The 27,546-nt window shown below is 33.0% G+C and overlaps 1 protein-coding gene across 1 annotated transcript in view; it reads right to left on the reverse strand.

The window, feature by feature from the left end:
* RhoBTB (Rho-related BTB domain containing) overlaps nucleotides 1-18,812 on the reverse strand; it is an 83,997-nt gene extending 65,185 nt beyond the window's left edge. The window contains exon 1 of the mRNA XM_089646856.1: nucleotides 18,687-18,812. Within this exon, the coding sequence (XP_089502982.1) occupies nucleotides 18,687-18,689 (3 nt within the window). The 5' untranslated portion in view covers nucleotides 18,690-18,812. The remainder of the gene's footprint in view (nucleotides 1-18,686) is intronic.
* Between the last annotated feature and the right edge of the window lie 8,734 nt (nucleotides 18,813-27,546).

A 27,546-nucleotide genomic window follows, 5' to 3' on the forward strand; every position in this document is an offset into this window, starting at 1 on the left:
ACCTACGTATGACTGTTGGCAAAACAAAGACTCGTATGATCGTGCGACATCCCGATGAAACTAGTTAATCCCAGTTACTTTATGTCCACATTTGATGAAATGTGTAGATTGTGGGATAGAAACTAGGTATAATGTGGAAACAGACTGTTTTGTATTACCCACGCCTCCCAAATGAATAATTTATTTAATACAATAAAATTATATAAAAACTTCATAAAAATAATGATATAGGCATATAATCAAATTTTATTGGACGTCAAATCATTATCCGAACAATTTATTCTGAAAATGGAATCGAAGGCACACTCTATATCGGTTGGGTACCTACTCATTTTCTCTACCATCAAAAATCATTAACCGAACAATTGATTTTGAAAATAGAATTGAAGGAACATTCTATATCGGTTGTGTATCTACTAATTTTCTCTACCATCAACAATCATTAAGCGAACAATTGATTTTGAAAATGCAATTGAAGGAACACTATATCGGTTGGGTAGCTACTAATTTTAATTGGTCATAAAATTAAGAGCATTGGCCGACAGGTAAAAATAGCGTAAGGTTTATTATGTTGCGTTCAGTCAGCTCAGTCAACGGATGACTCAGATAAAACTGAGCAAGCAAAATCTCGGCGGAAGATAGATTGCACGTATAATCAAAAACAATATATGTAATTTAAATCGTACCTACATACATGCAAAGAGGCTAGGTAAATATTATAAAAAATCTCCATTATAAAACTGGGGTTATATTCTAGATATTTTAATGAATTTTTATACAAATTTTAAAAATATTTTATTTATTTATGATATATATTTTGAATTTTATTATAGTTGTATTTTCAATTTAAAAAAAATATTACATATAAACACGCATCTCGGTGTAACCAAGGCGTTGTTGGTTGATTCACTGCTTTTTTTATTCAAGTTAGTGAAGCAATTTAATTTCGAATAATCTTACTATATTTTAAATTTCTAACCTCCAATAATTATAATTAGACAAGTATGCTTGTGCAACGATGGAGGATTTAGATAGCAGAGGAATTGAACCCACGAGAGATACGACTAGATATGAACCGGAAGAATTTGTCCACTTACCTACTAATTACTAACCGGTATTTATTAAATTACAGTTTGACCTCGCTACTTGTTGACTTCCTGTTTTTTGGTTAACAAAGAAACAAAATTATTTCTTTATTTGCAAAAGGTTAAAAAATGTTTAAAACATTGTTCAGGTAGGTATGAATTTGGAAATAAAAATCAGGAAGTATCATATAATTTGACGAAAAACAACATTTAAGACGGAATTTCCTACCGCAGCTATATTAACCATCACGCAGGTAAATAAGTTGTTTCGCATTCATTGTATTTAATAATATGTCACAAAACGCGATAAGGAAGTAATAATATTGCCGTTAGCCAAACAAACGTGGTGGTCAGTGGTGTAACGACTGCCCGAACAGCCTGGGCAGCTTCCCAGACAACCTGGCAACAAACGGGTCAGTCCCTATATCAATGAAAACTTTAAATCTACATGAATTTTTTTTTCTCAGAAATTTTCGTTAGGTATATTCAGGAAGAGTTGAAATTTCTAATTGAACTGAAACTTTTTTTAATCCCTTTGAAAATTGTGTAAAACTGAAGAGGCCAATAAACGCTCAATGTGTATGCACTGTCACTATGTACCGAATTCATTGAATTCAAGAAACAAACAAGCTCATTTATAAAATTCACTGGCTAACGACCGATGGCTTCCTGTCACCTGGATTTTGGAACTTCCCAAGACCGCTAATGAAGCAGTCAAGTTCAACGGAGAGCGAGTTTGGATTGAATTCTATGAGACAATAGAGAGTTCAACGGAGGACAAGACTCATCAGCAATGGTAGTGGGAAGGAGAATTTTACTACCTAAGGCGTAATTTTGTGAAAATAAAACATGCCAGCGTAGCTTTCAAACACAGAACTGTTTAAAACAATGCACAAACTGATAGTGATACTAAAACCAAAGGGCACAATCTCTTACTTATCTCTTTCACTAAAACAACTTTTGGCCAAATAAGGTTTAGATACTTTGCAACAAAGCTGCACAGTGCACTTCCACTAGCCATTAGATAGAACACAAATTACTTGAAATATAAATCAGACCAGGTTGGATCATCAGCCAAGACAGACCAAACAACAAAACTTTTGATAAAACTATTTATTAGTACTTTTTTCTATGGTATGATACTGTTTGTCTTTTATTTAAATGTAACCCAGTGCTGTTATTTTGTATTTTTGTTGTAAACTTCGCCCGCTCTCAACACAGGAGTTCTTGGTGAGACAGGCACAATACATCACCAATTGAATGTAATTAATAAAGACAAATATATGTTAAGCTCATATAATTCAATAGTTATTCAGTCAAAAAAATATACTACGTAATCAATGTGTTGTCATTTTCTCTACGCCTTAGCTAGCTGGCTACTGACGTCAGCAAAATTCTTCAACAAAGTGCGGAGCCGCGACCAGTCTGACTCCTAAAAAACCATTATTTTCATTTAACCCTATCAGACTTGAATTAAAATTGACAATGATAACCTTGTAGAATTATTTTTAAAATGTTGGTCCTATTTTTTTTACTTTATAAGTTATTGGTATCTTCATTTTTAAGAACAGTTATAATACGTGTTATATTAAGATTAGTTACTTTTAAAAAGTAACAAAAAATTTAAAAAAACTTTAAAACATAGACTTAAAAAACAATTTCAAGGTAGCAGAGTCGTGACTAAACACAAAAATTATCTTTCAAAATATAAACTCTTCATTAAGATTTTAAAAATAATTCTACAAGGTCAAGTGTCAAATACATTTTATCACTGCTGGTTTGAATTCAAAATGTAAACATGGCTACCGTTTGAACGATTAAATCTTAGGCTTATTATTAACTTCTTACCAAATTTACATCATCACAGAGTAAAAATTTACATCCAAATAAATACATATTCAACCCATTTTGGGGTCACCAAAATATGATCCCCAATTTTATACTAAAATGTTTCCTATATATTTAAGTTTACGTTAGTCAAATAAAGTACCTGACACAAAAAATAATACCGTTTTCTAACAAGTAGTAGATGTTTATTTGTTTATTAAACAAGTTAAGTTTCCCTACATTTTGAATAACATTTTATTCCTTAATTGATTAAATTAAAAAAATTTACTCAATCACTTCACTTTATATTTTAAAGTTCAAGCATCACCATATAAGTTTAAGCACTTCTTTATATGCGATGCGAATTTACTATTTCATACATTCGCTTCTTGGTTTTCTTTTGTGGTGTTCTTGTTCGTTTTAGGAGTGTTTAGGGAGTCACAACTTATTTTGTAAGCAATATATATGTTGCTTAGATAGAATAAAACAAAAAAAATAGCGCGCAAACCCAGCAATGCCTGCAATTGGAAAACGAAAATTGCCAATTTGTAAGTGTTAGTTCTGGATAGCAAGGGAAAAAATATGAAAATCTATGTACTTTTAAATATACGCACGGTACAAAAGGGTTAACTGCCAGTGTGACACAAACTAATTAGGTAGGTATCTGACACGTACATAGAGATAACAAGGTGATTAGTACTGAGTAGGTACCCAACGTATCACTTGACAACTAATCACATTCAGGTAAGGTAGGTCGATAACCCGGTGAGTGGAATATTGGGCTAACGTTAGTAGGTTAGTCGAATAAACCGCGTTAAAATCAAACATAAATTATGCTCAGTTAAAGGTTAAAAAATATATTAATCGTGGAAATCTGTTTATTTGATAGTTGAGGAAGCCATAACTGTCGACCGCTGAGCTCTGGTATTATAAAATTTATACAGATTATCTGTCTAAATAATGCAAATCTACACTTTCAGCTCGTAGCGTAATTTATCTCACGAGCTATGGAGATTTCTAATGAACTGTAAAAAATTATACATGTTTAGTCTTCATCTTTCTTTTGTTCAATGAGATTTCTATAAAAGAGTATTGAAACTCGGACGAAACCGGGTAGTAACTGCTAGTGTAACATATGAAAATCTTACATAATAAGATTATCATATTTTACAATATCTGATTTACATTTCGCCCGGGGACCGTTTGTTCATCGCGACGTCAATGAATTTAGAACGCATATTGTTAAAGGACGTTGTATTAGTCAGAAAATTGAAATTATCATCTGCCTAGCCTTGTGGAGACAGGAAAACATTTTTTTTGTAAACTTCATTAATTTGTATTCTAAGGTAAACAATATGATATTTTAGGTGTTCAACTCTTTGTAATATTGTGGTTCTATTTTCATTTTATTGCCATGACGTGCATTTCAATTTTGCAGTCACCATTTAAAAAGTTCATTCTGCTATGTCATAAATTTTCTTGCACGTATATAATAATATTGGTCAGTAATAATAATAATAACGTTTTTAACACAGCAAAAATCTTTATAAAATATCAACCGCAGATGACAACAGTACAAGGCCTATTGTGACGGATCGGAGCGCGCTCTCAATACAAGTCGGTTAAGGCGATGCACTACGTAGTAATGCAAAATCATGTGTTTTTGGTTTGAAAGTTTGGTCGCCTAGAAATTTTTCAGATGCTTTAAATAAATACTGCGAGTATAATACATCTTGGCCTTTGAAATAATCGAGTATTTTTTAGTAAAGTCTTTTTATAAGAACAGAAAAAAAAATTATAAGGCCTATGAAAACTGCTTTAAAGTTCAAAATTTCCTACTTACGAAGCCATTTTCGGTAATGGTTTTATTGTATAATGTGGCAAATTAAGTTATTTATAAAATGATCGGAAAACATTTAAATATTTATGCCTGAACATCCACAAAATAAAATGAAAGGCACTTTTTGGCCATGTTTTTCCTTGCCTAAATCAAAACAGCTGGATGGTGTTAAGCGGGAATTTAAGCCTTATCGCCATCTACGTAAGGAGTGTTATTGATGGCGGCTCGATTTAAAATATTACGCGACGTAGTGCATCGCCTTAAGGCCCCGTAGTAAGCGTTCAAAGATGGTTTGAAATGGAGATACGTAAAAAAAAAAAAACGATAATGGTGAAAATATTTAATAAAACACTACTCGTTTGAAATAGAGAAAAAATGCTATAGTTGCATTTAAAGATACACTATGAATTTTATCATGCCTATAAAATATTGAATAGAGGTTCCATGATAACCCAACACAGTGACAATTCAACACACTTTTAAAAAGTGTTATATCACACTTATCACAGTCATTAGAAACGATGAAAAAAAATAACTTATTGCCCAGATCATGCCTAATATTGGTTAGTGAGTGTGTCTGATAGTTGGTTGTGTATGTATTGCAGAAGAATGTTATATTTTGTCGTGTGTTCCTAGTCGGCACATAGAATTATGCTCACTATAGTCAAATGAAATCTTTAACCGCCAATATCTCGCTGTTTTTCAAAAGATTTCAAATTTTGAAAAATTGCTTTAATTACCTAACTAACTAAAAACAAAATTATATTTTTTAAGGTTTATAGAAGAACCTACGTGAACCTTGTTATGGAAAGTGAGTCATGTCTCAAATGCCTACGTGACTTGCGACTGGTTCGAATGCACTTCCGCCGATTTAATCCAGGCTGCAGCGTGAAGGGTGATGATTGCTCTGATGATTTCCAACCTCCGATAAGAAAAAATTAAAATTAAAAAAAAAAATCCATCAATTAGCCGACCTTCATCTCGTTTTATTATAATACAGGGTGTAGCAAAACAAACAGTGCATTTTTGAAGGGCCGGTACATCACGTGTGGTAGGGGTAGGGACCTGGGAGGGGTCTAATTATGTCGGGAGGGTCTTGACTTATTTTGGCTATACACATACTGACAAAATGTAGACTGTCGATTTCCCGAAAATTAAAAGATAAATGATATTAATTTTGAAACTTGTTTTTTTTCTCTCGAAAAATAACACTACAAAAGTTTTCGATCAAAACATGTTTTTCATAGTGCAAATCACCGAATTCACAATGACAAGGTATTGAAAGTACGTTTAAAAGTCAATTCTCGGAACGAATAATTCGAAATGAATTCAATGGAAGAATCAACGGATAAATATTTAATAAATTGTGTTTTTTCTGGCATACGGAAATGATAATATTCTTATGGAACGCTTTAGCAGGGCGATACTGAGTGCTAGATACATACTTCATAAAGAATTGAAACGTTGCTTGAAATGGCTTTAGACGTGTCTGGTGACCAAATCTGAATAGCCAAATACATCCAAACCTCTTAACTTACCCCAATTGACGTTGCCATAGTCCGATTGGCTTCAGACAATTGAGATCAGTTGAGGCTCTTGTGCGGTATACACATAGAAAAGTTAACCCCTCAGGTTAATGTGTTCGCTTTAGGGAACAGCTCATATAGGTCTTATAGAAATACTCGATTCCCTTACTGTCGTGGTGAGAAATATGATCTAAACGGTATTAGAAAGAGAAATTACCACGCTTCATATTCAAATCTAAAAGTTAACCACACAAAAAAATTAAAATACTAACCTTTGTGAAAGAAGGTTTTTTTTTCTTTATTCATAAAATATATTTGAATACAGTTTTGACATGCTTTTCGACTACCACACTGCCAAAATCAAATTCGTAGTTTAGAAGAACTAAGCGTACAAACAGACAGACGTGGATAGCGACTTTTTTTAGATAATATAAAGAATTTTACACGAAACAACAAAAAAGTGTGGTGACAAAAACGTTTATAATACATTTTTTTAGTAAAGATCTTTTTGTTATCAGTAATTTTACTAGAAAAAAATTAAGATAATAAAATTAGAAAGCATCTTTCATCACCTTTTAAAAACGATTTTTAGTTTAGGATACGTTCATAAATATTCCATTTATTTGGCTTTTATTGCAAAGCGGAAATAATATAACTATCTGACAGAATAAACCAGAGATCTGAGTGGTTGGTTGATCTACCGTCCGTGTAAAGAGACGTTTGGTGCTCAGTTCTGAACAGTTGAGGTAAAGTTTTGCAATCATTTTTTTAATAGCTTGTCTGTATCACCCATCCTTTCAATATCATCATACAACAGGGACAAGTTTATGAGTAAGTTCCATTTAATTAACGGGTGTTTAATATATTAGGGCCATAAATATCATCGTGAAGAAGAGAAAGTAATTGCTGCAAGGCGCCTACATGAAATCGACTTAGTCAAACAGGTCACACGTCGGTTAAATGTTGATGTACGTAATACAGTCGCAGTAAACTGACATGGTATTTTTGAACGTATTTTAGGTTCCTAGAAAAAACTCGCTTGAAAGAGCATATAAAATTATTAACCCTTTAGGCATCTCATATTGTCCGTTTCGTAACGACGACATTATCAAATGGCGAGGGAATTGGTGTGTCTATTACCACATTGCAAAAAAATCCAAATAAATTGAACATTTCTGAACTTATCCAAATTCCCTTGAAAGGTGTTAAAATACGCTTTCAAATTGTAATTATATTACTTTTGAAATATATATATTTTTTAATGCACACATTTAAAGGGTTCAATAATGACTCACCTTACGTTTTTTTCCTATAAAAACTGAAATGAAATAACGGATAACGAAAAAAAAACATATTTTAATTTCCCAACATATTATAAACATTTATATCATCTCGATTTTTTTACAATTTCATACAAAAAAAAATAAAAAGTCACAAAATTTCATAAATTTATCTCAAATTGCGTTCGGAACCTTTGGTTCCAGGTAGGTGTACATTTTAATTTTTCTGTAGTTAACTCACATATTTAAATATGTAGGGTCATGTTTTTTCTTTCTAAAACCGTTTATAACATATTTTTCACCATGATAGTAAGGCACATACAACGATTTCCATGAGACCATATGAGCTGTTCACAAAACGAACATAGATTCTACGGGTACTAGCTGTTGGTTCGCTAAACCGAACAAATTAGCCTGACTGGTTAAGGGCCAATCGTTTGACTGACCGTCACATTTGAAAAAGTTACAAATCATCGATTTCGACATCGATCCAAATTCAATCGGTTTTGAGAGACGGCCTTGTATAGTTTCCCGCACGGTGCGTCAAATTTGTTTACAATAATTAAAAATATTTCTATGCGCTAGTGGTAGATGTTATATTATCTTGTGACCTTCATAGTAGCGATGAGTCGTTCATGAGCGAGTCGCACAATTGAGCTAGCTCTTTTTTGATGACGTATTACTGCTCAATTGAACGGTTACCCTAATATGGGGATATTTTAGAAAAATTACACCATTAGTATTTATTCTTATTACATAGTCAGAGACGTGAACGGTATCTGACAGTCTGACATATGGACTTGAACATCTGTACCTGCACCTTCTATCTATCTAGCATCTTATTTATCAAGAGTCGTACGATAATTCATATGCGAGCTCAGTATAATTCAGACGACTCTATCGGCCGTTGTTTCCAACTTTTTGAACGATCAATCTCAGGCTCCCATCAGCCAAGTGATTTGTTCAGTAACGTTCGATTCGCCTGTTTCCAAACATCTTTACTGTTGATTATCTTAGGTGGCCCCGCCCACTTTCATAGAGAATAAAATGACATCAAAGTAAAAACTTTCAATGCTAAATTTAAATTGACGAATTTATTATTGAATTTATTTTTAATCATATATATTTTTTTTAATACTGTAATACATAAACAGAAATATATTTTTTAAAACAAACGTATATAATATGATAAAAATAAAGTGTTAGCTTGCTTTAATGCCACAGTGTCTTAATTTCGTAAATATTTTTCACTCTGTCGACACTTTTTATAACTAGTCATTCACTGAGGAAAGCTTAATCCAGTAGTTTGGCTTCCTCAAATTGGTTAATAGCTCAATCGTCACCTTTCCGTTGTAAAGAGCGTAGTTTTGCGTTTGAGCAGTGTTCAGCCAAAATTTCGGCTCAACCGTAAAAGCCGTACAAAAATATTGATCTGGTACCGTGCCTAAAAATGACACATTGCTACTTCATAGGTATATAATTTTACATTGAACTGTTTAGGTTTAAAATTGTTAACATTTTTATGTTTAATTTTTATTGCATTTTATCTACGCAAATAATATTGATTGATGCATTGTCTTAAATAGGTAATAAGGATTGATGTAAGTTAATTTGTACTTACATTACAATATTTTCGTCAAGATTTAATCGATTGCCATGTTACAATAATGTGTGGAAGTTTCACAGATTTTGAACAATTCATCAAATTTATAAGTTTATTTTCAAGTTCTATTCAAGTTCGGTAATTATTTCAGTTCTGTGAAGCAACTGACTCATACTGACATAATAATAGAACTTAAAAACTAACTTTGAAATTTGAAGAATTGTTGAAATTCTGTGGAAAAAAACATGCCCTTAAAGTTGATTTTTCTGATTATGATTATCGTACTATATGTAATATTATTTTTTTCAGTCATAATTATTGTTTTTAAAAAAGATCTATTCACATTGCGAAACCACTGATGGCTACAACATCAGTATGACGTAGAAAAAGCCAATGTCTGGCAAAACGTATGTCAAGTATGTCACCAACGTCACCCGGTGTGATGTAAACGCTGCCGAATTCACGAAAAAAACGAACATAAACAAAAATAAAATAAAAATACCTGGTTACGCCAATACGCATTAATTTACACATACATCTTATGCACACATATATTCATACCTAACTGCACTGAGATAGTATTGTTGTTCCTTTGTCCTATCTACTTCGATTCCTGCACCTTTCTGTGCACATTGAGTGTCAGTCTGTTACAATATCCCACATAGCTCACTATAAAAAAAACCGCATCCGCGCGAGATCTTACCTTGCTTATTTTATAAAATCTTTTCATCCGAGCCAATATCGTGCAAACAGTTACGTGTTCAGTGCCATTGCTGTGAGAAGAACAAACAGGAAGAAACGATTGCCAATATTCTTAATGGTGAGTCCTTTCTTCCATTCAACATTTTACCATCTCATGTGCAGTTTTAATTACACTAAATTCAAGGTCCTTCGACAAACATTTTTTTAATCTCCTAAAACAACATAACATTACATCTTTTACACACCAATACCTTGACTACCGTCATTATTTTTATTCATCTATTAAGAGAATAAAAAAAAACAGTGAAAATACCCCTATTACATAATATTATGAATTGGGGTGAATTGAGCTGAACCACGACTTATAGAAAAGGAACGAAGCAACTTCAAATGGCGCGAAACGCCGCTTGCGGTTACTTCGTTTCTTTCCCGTGATTCGTGGCTCGATTCGCACAATTTTACTCGTATTTATTGCGGTTATAGCGATTGAATATTAAAATTGTGAAGTTATAAAAAATATGCCTTCACGTTAAGAATTTACCTACTGTTTTCGGCCTTTCAGAGTTTGGATAATTTTCGTTGACCAATATGTTCGACGGATATATTATAAAGATTCTGAAAACGATACAAAACGAAACTGGCACAAAGATTAAAAAAAATCAAAATGGAGCTGGTCGATGTCATATAAGGTGATGGTTGGCTGAACAACCGGCCCTAAGAATTGTTACTTCAGAATTTTACCTTCAATATATTATTATGAGCGTCGAATTGCTCGCTCGTGTTTTAGAGTCTAGACAGAAAAAAGTTGCAATTTTCACACCCTTCAACGGGTTATATTCCTTTGTTGAAAAATGTTAAATAAAAAATACCTCAGCGATCTTCCTAGTTACATGTACCAGTAGAAGTGTATTGTGGGCGTGTCCGTGTACCCCAAGTAGGCTCAATTTTCTCTTACTACATGATACATACATGATGAAACATTTTCAAATAACGGAAAAAGTTAGATAATCAATGACAATGAACTGTATGTAATCCTGGTCTAGGAGTCGGAAGGCAATTTGTAAGCTAGTGAAAACGGTCTAACTGCCAAATTACTATTTTGATTAATCTTTATAACGAATTGGTTTACATTATGAACAACAAAAAATAAGCTTTAGATAAATAGAATTCAAATAAAATAAATTACTCAATATAAATATGAAATGTATGAACGCATAAAGGAAACAACTTAAATATACCGTATTATAGCCAAGATTATCTGTGACTGTTTCACTTGATTAACTTTTTTGCTTCCTTATAAAATTATTTACTTATTATTTACTTAAAATTAATAAAAACCAGTTTTTGCTTGAAATCGAACGTGTCTAGACTCCGTTTGTCAAGCGATTTTAATGCCTATTACCTACGATATAAGGTATACTAACAATATACACATTTTTGACTTGTAGCTTCCTCTTGAGTCTATATATAGCATTAAGAAAATGTTTTTTTACATTAGCTGTACTCATTATTTTCGGTTCATTTATAATTATTTTCCTCGGGGCTTATGACATCTTTGAGGATGCCGTGTGGAGGGTTTTTTAAGGAAAAGAAGATCTGGGAAGGAAAAAGGTACGAGGAGTAGGAATCTGGAGGTCAGTGTGTCCAGGAGTGACGGACGTTTGAATTTAACCTGCTGAAGGTCAAAAATCTCCCTCAACCAGTCTGTCCAAATCCGGCCCGCCACACAGTAGGTTTGCAGACGTATCAGCCGCCAAGACCTAGATAATCCTCACCCCATGAACCCGGGCACCCCTGCTAAGTCACCAAACGTAACGAACCACTTGGGGTGACCTACAGATTAGGCGGTACCCATACCCGCCTCCCTTTAATTGCTTAAAAAAGTTTAATCGGTGTCTGGTAACCAGTTACTTGTCCACATTTCTCTTCCCATCGCTTCCCCTTCAGCCTCTCAACATGGTTATGACGTTGTCCCATTGTCTGGTAACCAGTTAGTTGTCCGCATTTCTCTTCCCCATCGCTTCCCCTTCACCCTCTCAACATGGTTATGACGTTGTCCCATTGTCTGGTAACCAGTTAGTTGTCCGCATTTCTCTTCCCCATCGCTTCCCCTTCACCCTCTCAACATGGTTATGACGTTGTCCCATTGTCTGGTAACCAGTTAGTTGTCCGCATTTCTCTTCCCCATCGCTTCCCCTTCACCCTCTCAACATGGTTATGACGTTGTCCCATTGTCTGGTAACCAGTTAGTTGTCCGCATTTCTCTTCCCCATCGCTTCCCCTTCACCCTCTCAACATGGTTATGACGTTGTCCCATTGTCTGGTAACCAGTTAGTTGTCCGCATTTCTCTTCCCCATCGCTTCCCCTTCACCCTCTCAACATGGTTATGACGTTGTCCCATTGTCTGGTAACCAGTTAGTTGTCCGCATTTCTCTTCCCCATCGCTTCCCCTTCACCCTCTCAACATGGTTATGACGTTGTCCCATTGTCTGGTAACCAGTTATTTGTCCGCATTTCTCTTCCCCATCACTTCCCCTTCACCCTCTCAACATGGTTATGACGTTGTCCCATTGTCTGGTAACCAGTTAGTTGTCCGCATTTCTCTTCCCCATCACTTCCCCTTCAGCCTATCAACATGGTTATGACGTTGTCCCGTTGTCTCGGGCAGTTGAGACTCTTGTTCGTTGTGCACAAAAACAAGACAGTTATGTTGGCTTATCTTTATCATAAAATTATAACGTTAACTTGCCTCGGAATACCTACATATTATATTATTGTTTAGTAAATATTTTACAATAACAAGGAATTAATTACATTGATAGCGTCTGTACATATTTGATTAGCTGTGTATTTTTCCTCATCGTAAAAAAATTTGCATTGCACCTAAGTTTAATCATCAAGTAGCTACTTTTACGGGTAGATTATTCATGACAATCATTACCATCCAGCTAGAATGACAGAACGATTACCCGTAATCGCATGTTATAGTAATCGGATTTCGTAAAGAACGAACATTCCTACTTTATTTATAAGTCAAATTCCTAAAATATCTTTGTTACAAGTCATTTGTAAGATTTAATAATTATGCAGAGGCAGCTTCATACTTTAAAATTGATTCACTGAGTGTACGGAGGCATCATAAGGATGCACTATTCCTGTATAAAGTAGTTAACAATAATATTCAATGCCCAGAGTTGCTAAACAAGATTCCATTCAATTTACCTGCGCGTTCAACACGTTCTTGTGTCCTGTCTCTCCCACCAAATCTATCAATCTTAAAATATTTCCAAAACGAAAAATACACCGATTTGAAAAAAAACTGAAGTCACAAATTCACATAAAACCTGCCGAGGCCCAGATAGGATAATGAAATCGTTCATCCATTCAAGAAAGAATATTTCACAAGTTTATCTAAATTCTGGTAAAATTGACGAATTCAGTTTCACGATTTTTTTTAATCAACTCATGGTTTCAACTTAATTACTACAAGAAGCAAGCAACTATTTCCATTAGGTTAGGTTACCCATAAATTATTGAAATAACCTAAAATAACAACCTAAAAACCTATTTCTTGCAAGTTTACATCTCCCTCGACAATAGTTGTTTCCATTAGTTTCGTTAAGTTGAAATCAAGTGATTTTTTTTGATTGCGTGCGTGAGGCGGAAATCAGAAACTTGACCAGATGTTTGATCAATTCCAACAGAATGAAGGCCAAATTTCGCTTAAGAGTAAGCTACAAGACAAAAATATATATATTCTTGGTATACCTTATATTGTATTTAATAGGCATTACAATCTTTTGACAAACGGAGTCTAGAAACGTTCGATTTCAAGCACAAAACGGGTTTTTATTTATTTTGTATATAATTTTATAAGAGAAAAAAAAATTAGTTAAGAGAAACTGTCACAGTTAATCTTAGCTATCATACTGTGTTTTTTAAAGTTGTTTCCTTTATGCGTTCATACATTTCTATTGAAAAAATGTGTTTTTTAGTAGCTTACATTTATATTTTTTATTGAGTAATTTATTATTTCTTTGTATTCTACTTAAGGGAAACGATAGGAAAACCTTTAATTTATCTAAAGCATATTTTTTAGTATTCATAATGTACAACGATTCATTATAAAGATTAATCAAAATAGTGATTTAGCATTAAGCTTCGCCTTATGTTGAAATCGAGTGTTTTTTAATTGCGTGCCTGAGGCGTAAATCGGCAACTAGAATGTTCTATCAATTCCAGCAGAATTAAGACAAAATTTCGCTTAAATCGGGCACACGACAACGCTAATAGGTTTCTTCGGTTTTCAATGTGTTTGAAATCCAAATATAGACTTTTTTTAAATAATAAAATATCTAATTTTAGCCAGGACATTGCAAGGTCGCCTATGAAGTTGTATAGAAATAATAAATACTGGCGTTTTTTTTATTCTTGTATAAATTCTCACTTCTTTTAATGGGTGTTTGTTAATCTCGCGACCTCTAAACTAGGTATAATCCCGCATTATGTATTTATTTAAGGATGCTGCCGTGCCAACTTGAATAAGACAAGATATTATAAAAGCATTTTATAAATTATAGCTAATAATTCTATTTTTGTTCGCTGGACCTTCAGAAATCATATTGCATAATATCCGAATACCGTATACCGTTGCATTGGCTTAGGTACCTACCACAAAAACGCGATGTAAGAATATAATTAAATATTATAAAAACTGCTTTTAAGAGTGTGAGATTCTCTTAGTATCGCCCTGGTGAACATCAATATCAGAATTTAAACGTTGCTTGAAATGGCTTTGGTATTTGGTGACCTGATCTGAATATCCAGGTACTTTTCAACCCTCCTTTCATTATCTCCTTCCCTCCCTACTTGGTCATAAATATGTATAAGTTTTAAGTAACTAGTTATAAATCTTAGTTGTAAGTCACCAGCTATCAAGCCTTTGATGTAAGTCGTAAGTTATAAAACATAGTTGTAATTCACTAGCTATATATAAATAGCTTTGACGTAAGTCACTAGTTATAAACCTTAGTTGTAAGTCGCTAGTTATAAATCTTAGTTATACGTCACTAGTTATAAATCTTAGTTGTAAGTCACTAGCTATGTATAAGTCTTTTATGTAAGTCACTACTTATAACTGGACTGTATATGCCATGGCGTAAAATGTTCAGGAAACGCCAAAACGAGTTTTTGTTTACAATTAGAACGACGTACGCCACTAAGGTAACATTCTTTTTGACATTTGTAAATTGATTCGACAAATAATCTACTATTTATTAACACCTAACATTTTTCTAAACAACTATTTTTACATGTATTTTCTTATTAAATCGCTTATAACCGATAATGTTAAAATATACTAGAGTTTGCATGAAGTGATTTGGGATTAGTAGAAAAAAAATTACTCTAACTAAAATTAAAAAACACATTTCCGACATCAAAACACCGTATATCTCTCACATACCGTGTTTAAATTGGGTAAATATATTTTACAGTGTTTTTACTTGGGAAAATCAGTCCGGCAATGGATACATAGGTACTAACGAAGGTAAATTATTCGGTGACACAATGATAATTCATCACATCTTTAAAAAGTGATATAAAGTCATTAGGAACGATGAAAAAATAATGTTTTAACCCATCCTAACCTAACCTACATAACCCACTTAATAATGGTTTTGTTTCATCACTTTCCATGACTTTATATAACTTTTTAAAGATGTGATAAATTATCATTGTGGTGATTTATCCGGTTACCAAATTATTCATACACACACGCAGTGATTGGTTACATGCAAATACTGATCGTTATAAATCTTTGTTGTATATCATTAGTTATAAATCTTAGTTGTAAGTCACTAGTTATAAATCTTAACTGAAAGTTATTAGTCATATGATATAGGTTAAATAAATTAAGTAGTAAAGCGTCAATTGGGTGTTTTTCGCCGCTATAAAAATAATCCGATCATTATTAAAATGTTGCTTGAAGATTAGCAGGCAATTGAACCCGCAACGCCTGGGTGTGAATGGGAACCCGCTGCATTTGTTCACTCAGCCACTAAATGTGTTGTGTGATCATCCCCTTTTTTATCACCATTCTTTTTTGATATTTTAATATAACATCTTCAATATAAATAAAAATGTAAATGTTCGTTTGTTCAAGTCCTTCGCCGATTTATTTAAAATTTTGACAACGTTGCATTCGCGTACGCGTGTGTTTTTATATACTTATATTATCTAGAGGTCACATGTGACAGGTAAAAACAGTATGGTCTGTAGGACAAACATGCTTTTTTTAAACAGCACCATCTGTTGGACGTAAAAGCAACAAGCGCTATTTTTTCTCAGACAGACTGAGCCATAGCAACGCGTGGCGGGGTACAGATAGTGCATTTAATATAATTTTATCACAGTACAAAGTATTCATGGTGTATGTTTTATCATTTGTTTATATCACGCGGTGTTTGTTGACATCACGCGGTGAATGTTTACAGACACACTTGTTCATGTGCTATATGCATTTACAGGTACAAGTTATTTACACATTGAAATGTTTATTAACAAACCACACGACGCGAGACCCGGATTTAACACGAAAGTACGTACCTACTTAAGATCAAATCCGTAATTTTTCAATTTACTGAAATGAAAGTGGTTTAAATTTTTGCTTTCTCCCAAATTAAAAGCGCTAAGATTTTCATTACATTTTTCTTCGTAGTGACTACTATCGAATTACAATGTTATTTCAGGTGGGCACGCATCACTCAGTAAGTAAGTACTAATATCGTTATAATTAAAATAGAAAGATAAAAAATGTCAATTCGTTACCTATTAAGTAACATTAAATTACTCGGTCGGTGGCCGAGTTGACATCGCGTTTGGGTCCCACCCAGGCGTAGTATGTTCAATTCCTCGGCTGGCTAAGTCCTCCATCACAACACAAGCAACATTTTCAGCTTACTGTGGTGGTAGTAGGAGATTTTCAAATATTGTCAGGTTATTCGTAACCCGGGAATGTTTGTCTTTCTTAAAAAAAATAAAAAACAAAAAAAATATATGCGATTCTCAAACAAAAATTTAAAACAGAAATAGATGCTTGTCCTAGATGCGACCGTATCTTTATCTGATTTTTCTCTTTCAAATTTTTGTTTAAAAATCATTAATAAAAACAAAAAATATTCATTAGACTTACAAAAAACCTTAATAGATGTCGCATATCAAAATAAAAATAGTTTATATTAATCCAAGACACTATCTCGATTACATTTAGTTCAAGATGAATCTTGCGATCATACTTAAAGATAGCAGCCAATAAAAATATGCGTTAAAATAATGAAGATCATATTGATGGTTCTTATTCGAATCATGGTACAGTTAAATATGTCCGAAGTAAATAGTGTTGGATTAGCTCAGTTGGTTGGTTGAGGAGACTCATTAAGTCATTCCAAAAATAAAATAAAAAACTTTATAAACTTTTTACACACTTGAGACGAAATATTTGGGAAAATGTGCACCATTATAGGAACAATTAAATTAATATATGAAGATCACAGTTATTATAATTATAATCTACCTAATTACTACCTATTATCTATATTTACGACCAAATTAGTAATTTCAGGTACCTAGAAGTTGTTTACGGAAAGTCGAAAACCTTTACTGTATTATTATGAAAAATTACAAGATTTTTTAATGATTTTCGTAGCAGTAATAATTAAAGTTGATTAAAAAAATAGACTACAGCAAATGAAAATGTGTTGACTTTTGAGGCTGGGTAATGATTATTTCAAACAGTTCATTAAAAAATGCACATTTACTAAAATTTTTCTATTTTAAAACAAAAAAAAATATCCAACTTGTACATAGTAGATTACATTGCCATTTTTCGTAAATCAAATTTTGTTTTTTATTGAACAATTATTGATATAATTGACATAATATGCAATCAGAATATTATGTTATTTTAAGTTAATCAAATTTAATGATATTATTAAAGTTCTGCGAGTACTTTCATTATTGTTTTATTATTGTGACAGCTGTTTTGGCGTTTAATGCCATTATCAAACAACTGTCACAACACAATATTACAATATAATAGTAAAAATAGTAAAATACTTACTTGCAGAACTTGATAATAACATTATCAAATATGTTTTACTATGTTTTTAAATGCTCGGTTTGTTTGTGGTTTGTGTTTCGAAAAACCTGTCAGTCGAGATATTGGAATGTAAATTTACAACTGTAATGTCGAAATACACGTGATTTTGGTTGAAAATACGATTAATTTACTGTTCTGTTTACTTCCATTTTCAGAACAGAATACGTACAATTCAATAAAGTTATATATAGAGATGAAACTGTTTATATTTATTCTTGACGTAATAATAATACGCTGAAGATTTTACTTTGATTTGTCAATAATAACTAATAACATATCAACAAATACTATTAATTGAAATATAGGGACTTTAACATCTATAAAATACCGTTGCTCTAATGCTATGCTGCATCCAACTATTAAAAACATTTAATAAATCGAGACACAAATACATAGCGAAGTCATACTGTGTTGATGTTTACATCATTGAACTATCAATGAATATGAAATATCATTAGTCGTTATTAACGGGTCGTAACATCTAAAAAAAAGCCACTGCCGAAATGCTATGCTAAAAACTGCAAGTTTCCTCAATTCAAAGCATCGAAAATAGTGAAGTATCGTGTGTTGATTTTCACATAGTTACATCACGTCACAAAATGCACCAACACCATCACAAACACAAAATTCAATCACTTGTATTAGTAAATCATAATTTAATTGCCATTGTAGCTGCTGTTGAGATTTCGGCGCGAATTACAAAAAGAACATGGCGAAGTTTTAAGTACTTGTAATAAACATTGTACACGGAATACGAAAGGCCGAACGACGAACGAACTTCTGTACTCGGGTAATGAGAAAAGCCAACTAAACAGGCGGCATTTAAAAGCGGTTCTTGTACGGCTGTATCTTATTTCGATAGGCTGGTTAGGAAGGATATGCGCCTCAGGTGTTAATAAATTAAAAATAAATATAATTTCAATTTATTGTGTGTAATTTGAAAGGTTTCAATTCTGGCGTATTTCGTTAAAAAATATAATACGTGTAGAACTAATATTGTTTGTGCAATTCCAGATATTTCCAGTTTTAGCTCGTTGAAAATATATTATTTATTTTTTCTGTTCGCTTGGCTGATATTTGCCAAAAGTTCGTGTTTCTATGACGATACGAAATTGGTTTCCCATTATATTTGGGTATATTGAGTATATAATTATTCTCTTACTTATTTCTGCTTCTTTATATACCTAGCTTTATGTTTTTAAGTCAACCTATTTTGAACATTAATAATTGGACTGTTTTTTGTTAACCTCTTCTAAATATTAATATTTTTTTTTATTTTTTATTTATTATTTAACATTATAAATGATAACAATATGCAGACTTATATATATAATTTTTTCGTTATTATTCTATTTCTCCATAAGTTGAGCTCCAGGTTTTATTGTTTTTATAGCAGTTCGAAGAATCTATTATGTCAAAGTGCGCCCAACAATTGAATTTGGAAGCCACCTCTGGGCTGGAGCCCCGCAATACTTGATTCTGTGCAAAGGAGGTCGGTCCGTCTAGTTGACAATTCATTGTTAAAGTATCGATTGCCATCTCTAATGCACAGACGCAATGTGATTATGCTGAGTCTGTTCTACAGGTATTTTAATGAAGCCTGCGTGCACGAAACTCGACGTAAACGAACGGAACACCCTTTCACAGTTGATGTTATCTTCGTGAGAACGGGCCGCTTCTTTGACTCGTTTTTTTGGAAAACGGCTCGTATGTGGAACGAGCTACCGGTTACCTTGCCTTAACCCGCCTCTCAACGTTGCCCAACTTGGTGGTGACATAGCTCCCCTGCCTTTACACTGTACATACTGGGACGCTCTTGTGAGGTGACAAAAAAAAATTTAAAATCTTTCAACAGATTTGTAGTTTTCTGGAAAATGTACAAATGATTTGAAATATTTCTGCTTAGAAAATTTTCAAATTCTATTTTTATTTTGTGTTTGAGAAAAAAGGACAGTATTTTAAAAGATCGTTAGGTATAAATACCCACTTCACTGATAGAATTGTGTTCGTGTGTCCGAAGTAAGCTCAATTTTTCCTTACTTCTGGCGAAATCGATCAAACCTTTCTAAAAACCGAAACTATTTCTCGAGCACACGAAGAACACTTACTGATATAGAATATTGTTACATTTATTAAAATTAATTAATCTGGTCAAAATTATTCGTCTTCCTGTTAAAAATGGGATTGGAGGCCTATAACGATTGTATGACAGAGTTCATAAAAAACTATCATTAAATCACGATTATGTTATGAGGATGTCGGAACACGTGTTCTTCAAAATAATAATAGTTTCGCATCTCGTCTATTAAATTTATTCGGACAACGGCACCTTCGTGAAAGCGGGTTCAGATATATTCTGAATGAGCAATATTTTACCGGGAAATGATCATGTAGTCGTTTTTAACAGTATCTAGATAAAAAAAGCAGTTGTCATTTTGGTCCGTGTCGATAAATAATTTTATTGTATTGTTAATTGGCGAGATCGGTTTTCTTTTAAAGCAGTACCTACCTAAAGATCTGGCTTCAGAAGATGATCTCACTATATTTGCACTGCAGAAGTTTCAAAGTGTCATACAGAACTAGAAATAATAAAATTTATGAATCGGCAAGTAAAGTACGTAGTGGTATATCTAAAGCAAGCTCATATTTGGTCACAGACCTGTTTCTTTGGTTTTTGGTCACTAATTTTAGTATAAGTATGCAGAATAACATTACTTATTCGATAACCAATTCCCTTGTCATAGGTCACACCAAGTGGTTCGTTACGTTTGGTGATTTTATTTTTTTTATTTTGGTACAATATCTTTTTACATTTCATATTTATCCAGTAATGTTGGCCTCACTGGGTGGCTTACCCATGCTGAGGTCGTCATTTTATAATATAAAAATATAATATACATAATACATTTAAAGATAAATACAAATAATCTTCTATGTTTGTGAGTGATGTGTGTTTTATATTGGTTTTGTGTGTTATGTGTTGGTTTTATTATTTTATTTTATGAAATTTTGGTCATATTGTCTTTTTTGTTGTTTAATCCATTTTGTAATTTTGTGTCTGAATTTATTTTTGTTTTCCTCAATTTTATTTTCAAGTGTTAGACTGTTGAATACTTTTATAGCATGGTATTGATAGTGTCTTTGTCCAAAGCTTGTATTTACTATCGGAGTTTTATTACGTTTTCTTTGTAAGCTTTTCTAACTGGTCTGTTAGTGATATTTTGTGTATGTTGATATTTGTTTTTTTTTGTCAACAATGTAGTTTAGTAGTGTTTTAACGGATAATTGGCGTATATCTAGTACGTCACAACTGTTGAATATTTGGTCTGTATTAGTCAGTCTATGTTTTTTTAGTATTTCCATTAAGACCGTTTTCTGTGCGTTTTCAATGTAATCGATAGCCGAGTTTATTTACCTCCCCAAAGAATAATTCCATATTCTATTATTGATTTGCCAAAGTACAAAATATATTGTTTTATTTTATATATATTTCTCATGTTTAGGAAAATGAGTATTGTTTTGGGGAGTTTATTTGTGATTTGTTTGATGTGAGGTATCCATCTAAAGTTATGGTCAGTTGCGATTCCTAGATACTTTATTTGTTCTGTTTTTTCTAGAGGAGGGCATTCGCAGATGTTGGTGTTTAAACATGCGTGTATTTGTATGGTGTTTGTGTTGTTTTTTTGATGTCCCGTGCTGTTTATATGTATGTTATGAATTTTGTTTTCGATATGTTTAGTGTAAGTATGTTTGAGTCTAGTCATGTTTAGTTTTCACTTGCAAGATGCTCAAATTCGCCATGTTATATACATTATTCCAATCCTTAGATTGAAAGAGTAAAACTGTGTCTTTAGCATAACTAACTATTTCACCGTCTATTTTCATGCTGCAAAGTTCATTTATGTAAAAAGATTATAATTATTATTATTTTTTTTTTTACAGGGGTACCTGGATTCATGGGATGAGGATTGTCTATATCTTGGCGGCGAATACGTTTTTCACCTTGTGTCGTGGGTCGGATCGGGAGAGGGTGGTTGAGGGAGACCTCTTGACCCCCCCAGCTGGACTATCTTTAGACCCATCACCTTGCACCACAGTGGGGGAATTGATTCATACGTCTGTCACTTCTGGATACATTGATCCCCAGATTCCTATCCACCCCTGATACCTTTTTCCGTCCTAGATCTTTCTCTTCTTCATTTCTCTAAAAATACCCCACCACAATATCTTCAAAGTTGACATAGACCATGAGGGAATTTTTTTCTTCAAGACGTCCTGTGTAGAGCTAATGTAAAAAAATCTTCTTCAGTACACTGCAATCTCTAAATGATATACTCTTGTGGTAATGTGTTATTACATGCTGGGCACGTAGCACGGCTAATATACAGGGAGATACGAAATTAATATAATTTTGAAACCAAACACAGACTAACTGAGAGTGAGACCCGCTATGTTAGCTTTTAAATTTACATTGAAAAAGTATTAAGAAATACAAAAAATTGGAGCACACATTCTAACTAGTGTAACAGGTATTAGATTACATTATTATGATGTAAATTGAATAAAATACAGTAAATGTAAAATGGATTCCCCAGGACGGGAAGCCCAATAGAGAAAATGTAAAATATTATGAAATATGATTATCTCAATACGAATCATAGAATATGTGTTGGAATTCCAATATCATTGAATGGCATCCTTTTTATATGTACACCCATCAAAGATATTAGAAGAACGAGATGTGCTATGAGCAGTTCATACTGTGTGGAATTGTTTGGCCGAGTGTCGCCGGTTTTGTTCACCAATACTACTGCAAACCTTCGCTTACGCTAAGGTATCCGCACTAATGCATAGAACAGATTTCTGTGCGTACACGTCCACGTACACGTCCTGATACCGTTCAAAGTACCCTAATTAGGTAGTACTCTGGCTACGGTCCGGCGGCCAACATAGCATATCTCGTTCTTCTAATATCTTTGACACCCATAGATAACAGAAACAAGAGCTAACAACCCAACATCGTCCACCCATACTAATGTAAACCTCATCTACACACATCGGCGCCCCGCCTATGTTTCACCTACACATCAATCGCATAACTTTCATTGGCTCCGCCGCTTTGATAGACCGTGCAGTTTGATCGTAGCTCGGTATCTCATCTCTCTTCGTTTCAATTATATTTTTTTATGTGAATGTCGCATTAGAGTTCCAACTATTCACAACCTTCTAGGGCTAGTATGACCATGGTATACTTATTGGGTTTGTTGACTGGATGAAGTGGGGAGGGAGAGAGATGAGTAGAGTAAGGTTAGATAATTGGATGACTCTGGATATCTATATCACTAAACACGGCTATTATCATATCAAGTTTGATACTGAGGGTGATACTGAGACTGTATCTCCTCAGTATCTCCCAATCCAGATGGATGAGAGTCACCAAGAAACTAGAGACATTAGTTTACAGAAGACTTGAAGAATTGGTAAGTAAGTACCTAGTTGGTCCATGTTATTGGGGAAAGTTATTCATGGTGTTCGAACACTCGTAGTACTAGCAGGAAACTGGTGATTCTGCGATAAAAATATGTCCAGATTCCAATATTGAAGAACACGTGCAAAAGTTATTGGCCCCATCTATATCGAATAATGCAACAGACCATCAACATACATTATTTTGTTGTTTTTGTTTTTGTTTTTACTTTCTCACATGTATATATATACTTTGTGGGATATGTGAGATCGCACTTATCTCCCCACATATCTCCTGAATATATTTAAATATTTAATCGATTTGGGTTATGTAGTGAAGTTATTTACGCAGCCCACAATTTGCGCGCCATTGTAAAAAGGACAAGTAATTCGTGTTTTCGAGGACCAAATGGTGATATTAAAATGCGAGTTGCCTGTATACTGTCAGATTCATTTATTAACAAATCACCGAAAGTAGGTCGGTCACGCCGCTCCGCGCGAGTTGGTTTCCTCCCCTTCCCCTGATTGGCTCGGTGGCATGGAAACTGGCAACTAAACCAAGAATCGGTATGAAAGATAAGATATATTCGAGGCACCCAGTAGATATTACAGCGCTTTCAACGCTGGAGCCGTAAATGAGTAGGACAGCTTACTCATATTTATTATTGTAGCTTGGGTAAATAAGAAATTCAGCCAGAACGGTGGCTTCAACGTTCTCTCTTCTTTGTGTAATGCACTTTCGAGCTCATTTTATTATTTGTATAAATACCTAGCGTATATTTTTCATAATCAACAAATCAGCCATATTCCCCTTCGAGATTTTTTCTTTGTTTGGAAATAAAAAAAAATTATAAATTCTTGTTAACGCTAACAGTGTTGATCTTAAAATAAAAGTGAAAGTAGATTTATATACCTAATATGATTATTTCTAATTAATCTTCTTCAATTCAATAAAATTATGTGTTTTGGGGTTGGAAAACGATGTAGTTTTTTTAGTGATCTTTTTCATGATTTAAAGATGAAATATGCATAATTTCATCAATCTTGGAATAAAACTGTAGATTTATTTAAAAAAAAACAAACGACTCTCATAGTTATACAGGTTTGGAAACTCGTAGTAGATTCGGGAAACTCGGCGAATCTATCTACATCACACTCATGGAAAATTAAAAAAAAAAAAACAATTTATTCATGTCGACTTTTTAAAAACTTTTTTTCCACTTCTTTTTGGCAACTAAAGGATTAAAACAACCTTTATAGCTAGGTGTACGCCTCTAGCAATTGATATATACAGGGTGTATCGGCACGTAACCGACAAATTTTAACTAGCGATTTCTGATCATATGTGGAGTAAAAAATGTTATGGCCACTTTTCTGTTCGGTAACGTTTTTTTTAAATAAAAAATTAACTATTCATATTTTCACCACACGTCACCACTGTTTTATCCTTTGTCAAAGTTTGAAAACCCATATGGCAATATTTTATTCGAGTTTCGTTATAATGTACGTAGGTATGTACATTATCAACAAAACAATGTAACAAAATAATGTACGTATGTACAATCTCAACGAAATGGCACGGCACCATTCGTCTCATTTTTAACTATTATTATTTATTGTGTACGAATAGCGAAGACGCTTTTCGACATACTTGATAATAACAGCTGTTGAACACGAGAAGCAATGCCAATGACAGTGACGGAGTGTGGAATTTTTTTTATTTTTTGTTTTTAATTGAAATAAAAATGTTACCGGATTAAGGCGAAGCTTAATTCCAAATCACTATTTTGATTAATCTTTATAACGAATTGGTGTACATTATAAATACCAAAAAATATGCTTTAGATAGATTGAAGGTTTTCCTATAATTTCTCTTGAGTACAATACAAATAAATAAAAAAAATTACTCCATGAAAAATATAAATGTAAACTACTAATAAATTTTTTTTTCAATAGAAATGTATGAACGCGCAAAGGAAACAACTTTTTAAAAATACAGTATTATAGCTAAGATTATCTGTGACAGTTCCAATTGGTTAACTTTTTAGCTTTCTTATAAAATTATTTACAAAATAAATAAAAACCAGTTTTGTGCTTGAAATCGAACGTTTATAGACTCCGTTTGTCAATCGATTTTAATGCCTATTACCTATAATATAAGGAATACCAAGAATATACACATTTTTGGCTTGTAGCTTCCTCTTAAGTGCCCATAACATTTTTTACTCCAAATGTGCTAAGGAATGGCTGGTTAAAGTTTGTCGGGTACGTGCCGACACATCCTGTATATATAAATTTTACCAAGAAAAAATCAATTTCAAACTCGATTTACTCGAAAACGAAAGATCAAATCATGAATAGTTTATACGTCAAATTGACTCAAAGTGTGATATAGAATCACCAGTTTCCGGACCCCGTGCACAGATAGATTAAAATATGCCCGGCTAAAGAATGATTTTCCGGATTCTTATATTTTTTTAAAGAAACAACATGGATTTTTCCAAGACCCGCGTTCAATGTTTACCTTTAATTTTAGACCATCTTGGAAAATGTTTAATTTTAGACCACTTCGATAAGATTATTGTACAATAATAGATATCAAAATCTGATATTTACCCTAAAACTTTAAAGTCACTGTAAAAGTACGGATTCATGTCAAACTTGAATGATGCTTGTTTGATCTTCGTGAGAATTAAAACTGTTAAAATTTGGAAAACGAAGACAGGTGATAAAAAGTTGTTTACAGATAATGATAACACTTAACATCTTTAATAAATAGCATCGTTACGTGTATTCCGTCATGCTTTTTAACGAGGAACACTGATGAGATTCATTCCATTTATTGGGCTGTTTGAACAACGTTATCGAATTTATCGAGCGTTTGAATAGTTTAAATAAGGGGTATTGTTTGAAAAACTGACTTATTCCAATTTTCATCAAATTTGACCTGTGAATGCAATATTTTTCCAACTAAAATGACTGTTTCTTGCGAACTCGTATTATACCATCCGATCATGGCCGGTCCTGTGCTGGCGCAATTGGGACAGACCTGCCAAGGGCCAGTGAACCAAGGGACCAAGACTGATAATAGCCCTTGAGGTTTTTACTAGCGCCAGGCGCCGTTTGGCTCAGGGCCGGCCTTGCATCCAATTTTATCAAAATAGGCTTATTACTACATTTGGGCACGTGACAAAATGACCGCCTAGTTGATATGTATGAAAGTTGCTCTCAGTTGAGTTATATTTATTTATGAAATCAGGTTATTCCACGACAGATTGTCTTGCAAAACAGACTTATTTCAAACATATATATATTTTTTTTATTATTATTTTAATATAGATCATAGTTACATTAATACATACATATTTTGCAAAATATAATATTTAGGTACATAATTGGTCATGTATACCTTATCAGAAAAGAGGAGCTCTTGTGCCTGATAAGGGAGCCACGATTCTTACTTAGATTCAATGTTATGTGTAAAATATAAATATGCATATATATTTTTTTTAATATAAGTTTTTTGGAAAAAAAGTTTGATTTTATTTATTTGTTCTTGTTGGTTCGTAATACAGCGCAATTCGGAAGGGAGATTATTGTAGTTTTTTATGGCTTGGTAAATATAATGGTTTTGCATTTGAGTTGTTTTAAAGATTGGCGTAATAAATTGATTTCCATTTCTCATCAGTTTGTAAACTTCTTGATATTCTGTGTTATTTTTTTCTTTACACATTTTTATAATTGAAGTTTGCTTAAATATATCATCAATATTTGGTACTGGAAACAATTTAAAAAGCAATTTTGTTGGGAAAGTAGAGTTTTTTTAAGTATTACCTTTATAATATTTTTTTGCGAGACTTTTACTGAGTTTAGGTTGTTTTTACAAGATCCTCCCCAACCTATGATTCCGTAAATAAGCAGGGAGAAATAATTATATAATATAATTTTCCATAAATAATATAAATTATAAATATCTTATAACTGTTCAATATTTGTTTTTATTTAATGATTCAAATCTACTATTATTAAAGTTATATTTTGCTTTAAAAAACACAGAA

The sequence above is a fragment of the Hesperophylax consimilis genome, chromosome 25 (assembly GCF_061612785.1).
Source record: "Hesperophylax consimilis isolate HC1 chromosome 25, BYU_Hcon_1.0, whole genome shotgun sequence".
Taxonomy (NCBI): domain Eukaryota; kingdom Metazoa; phylum Arthropoda; class Insecta; order Trichoptera; family Limnephilidae; genus Hesperophylax; species Hesperophylax consimilis.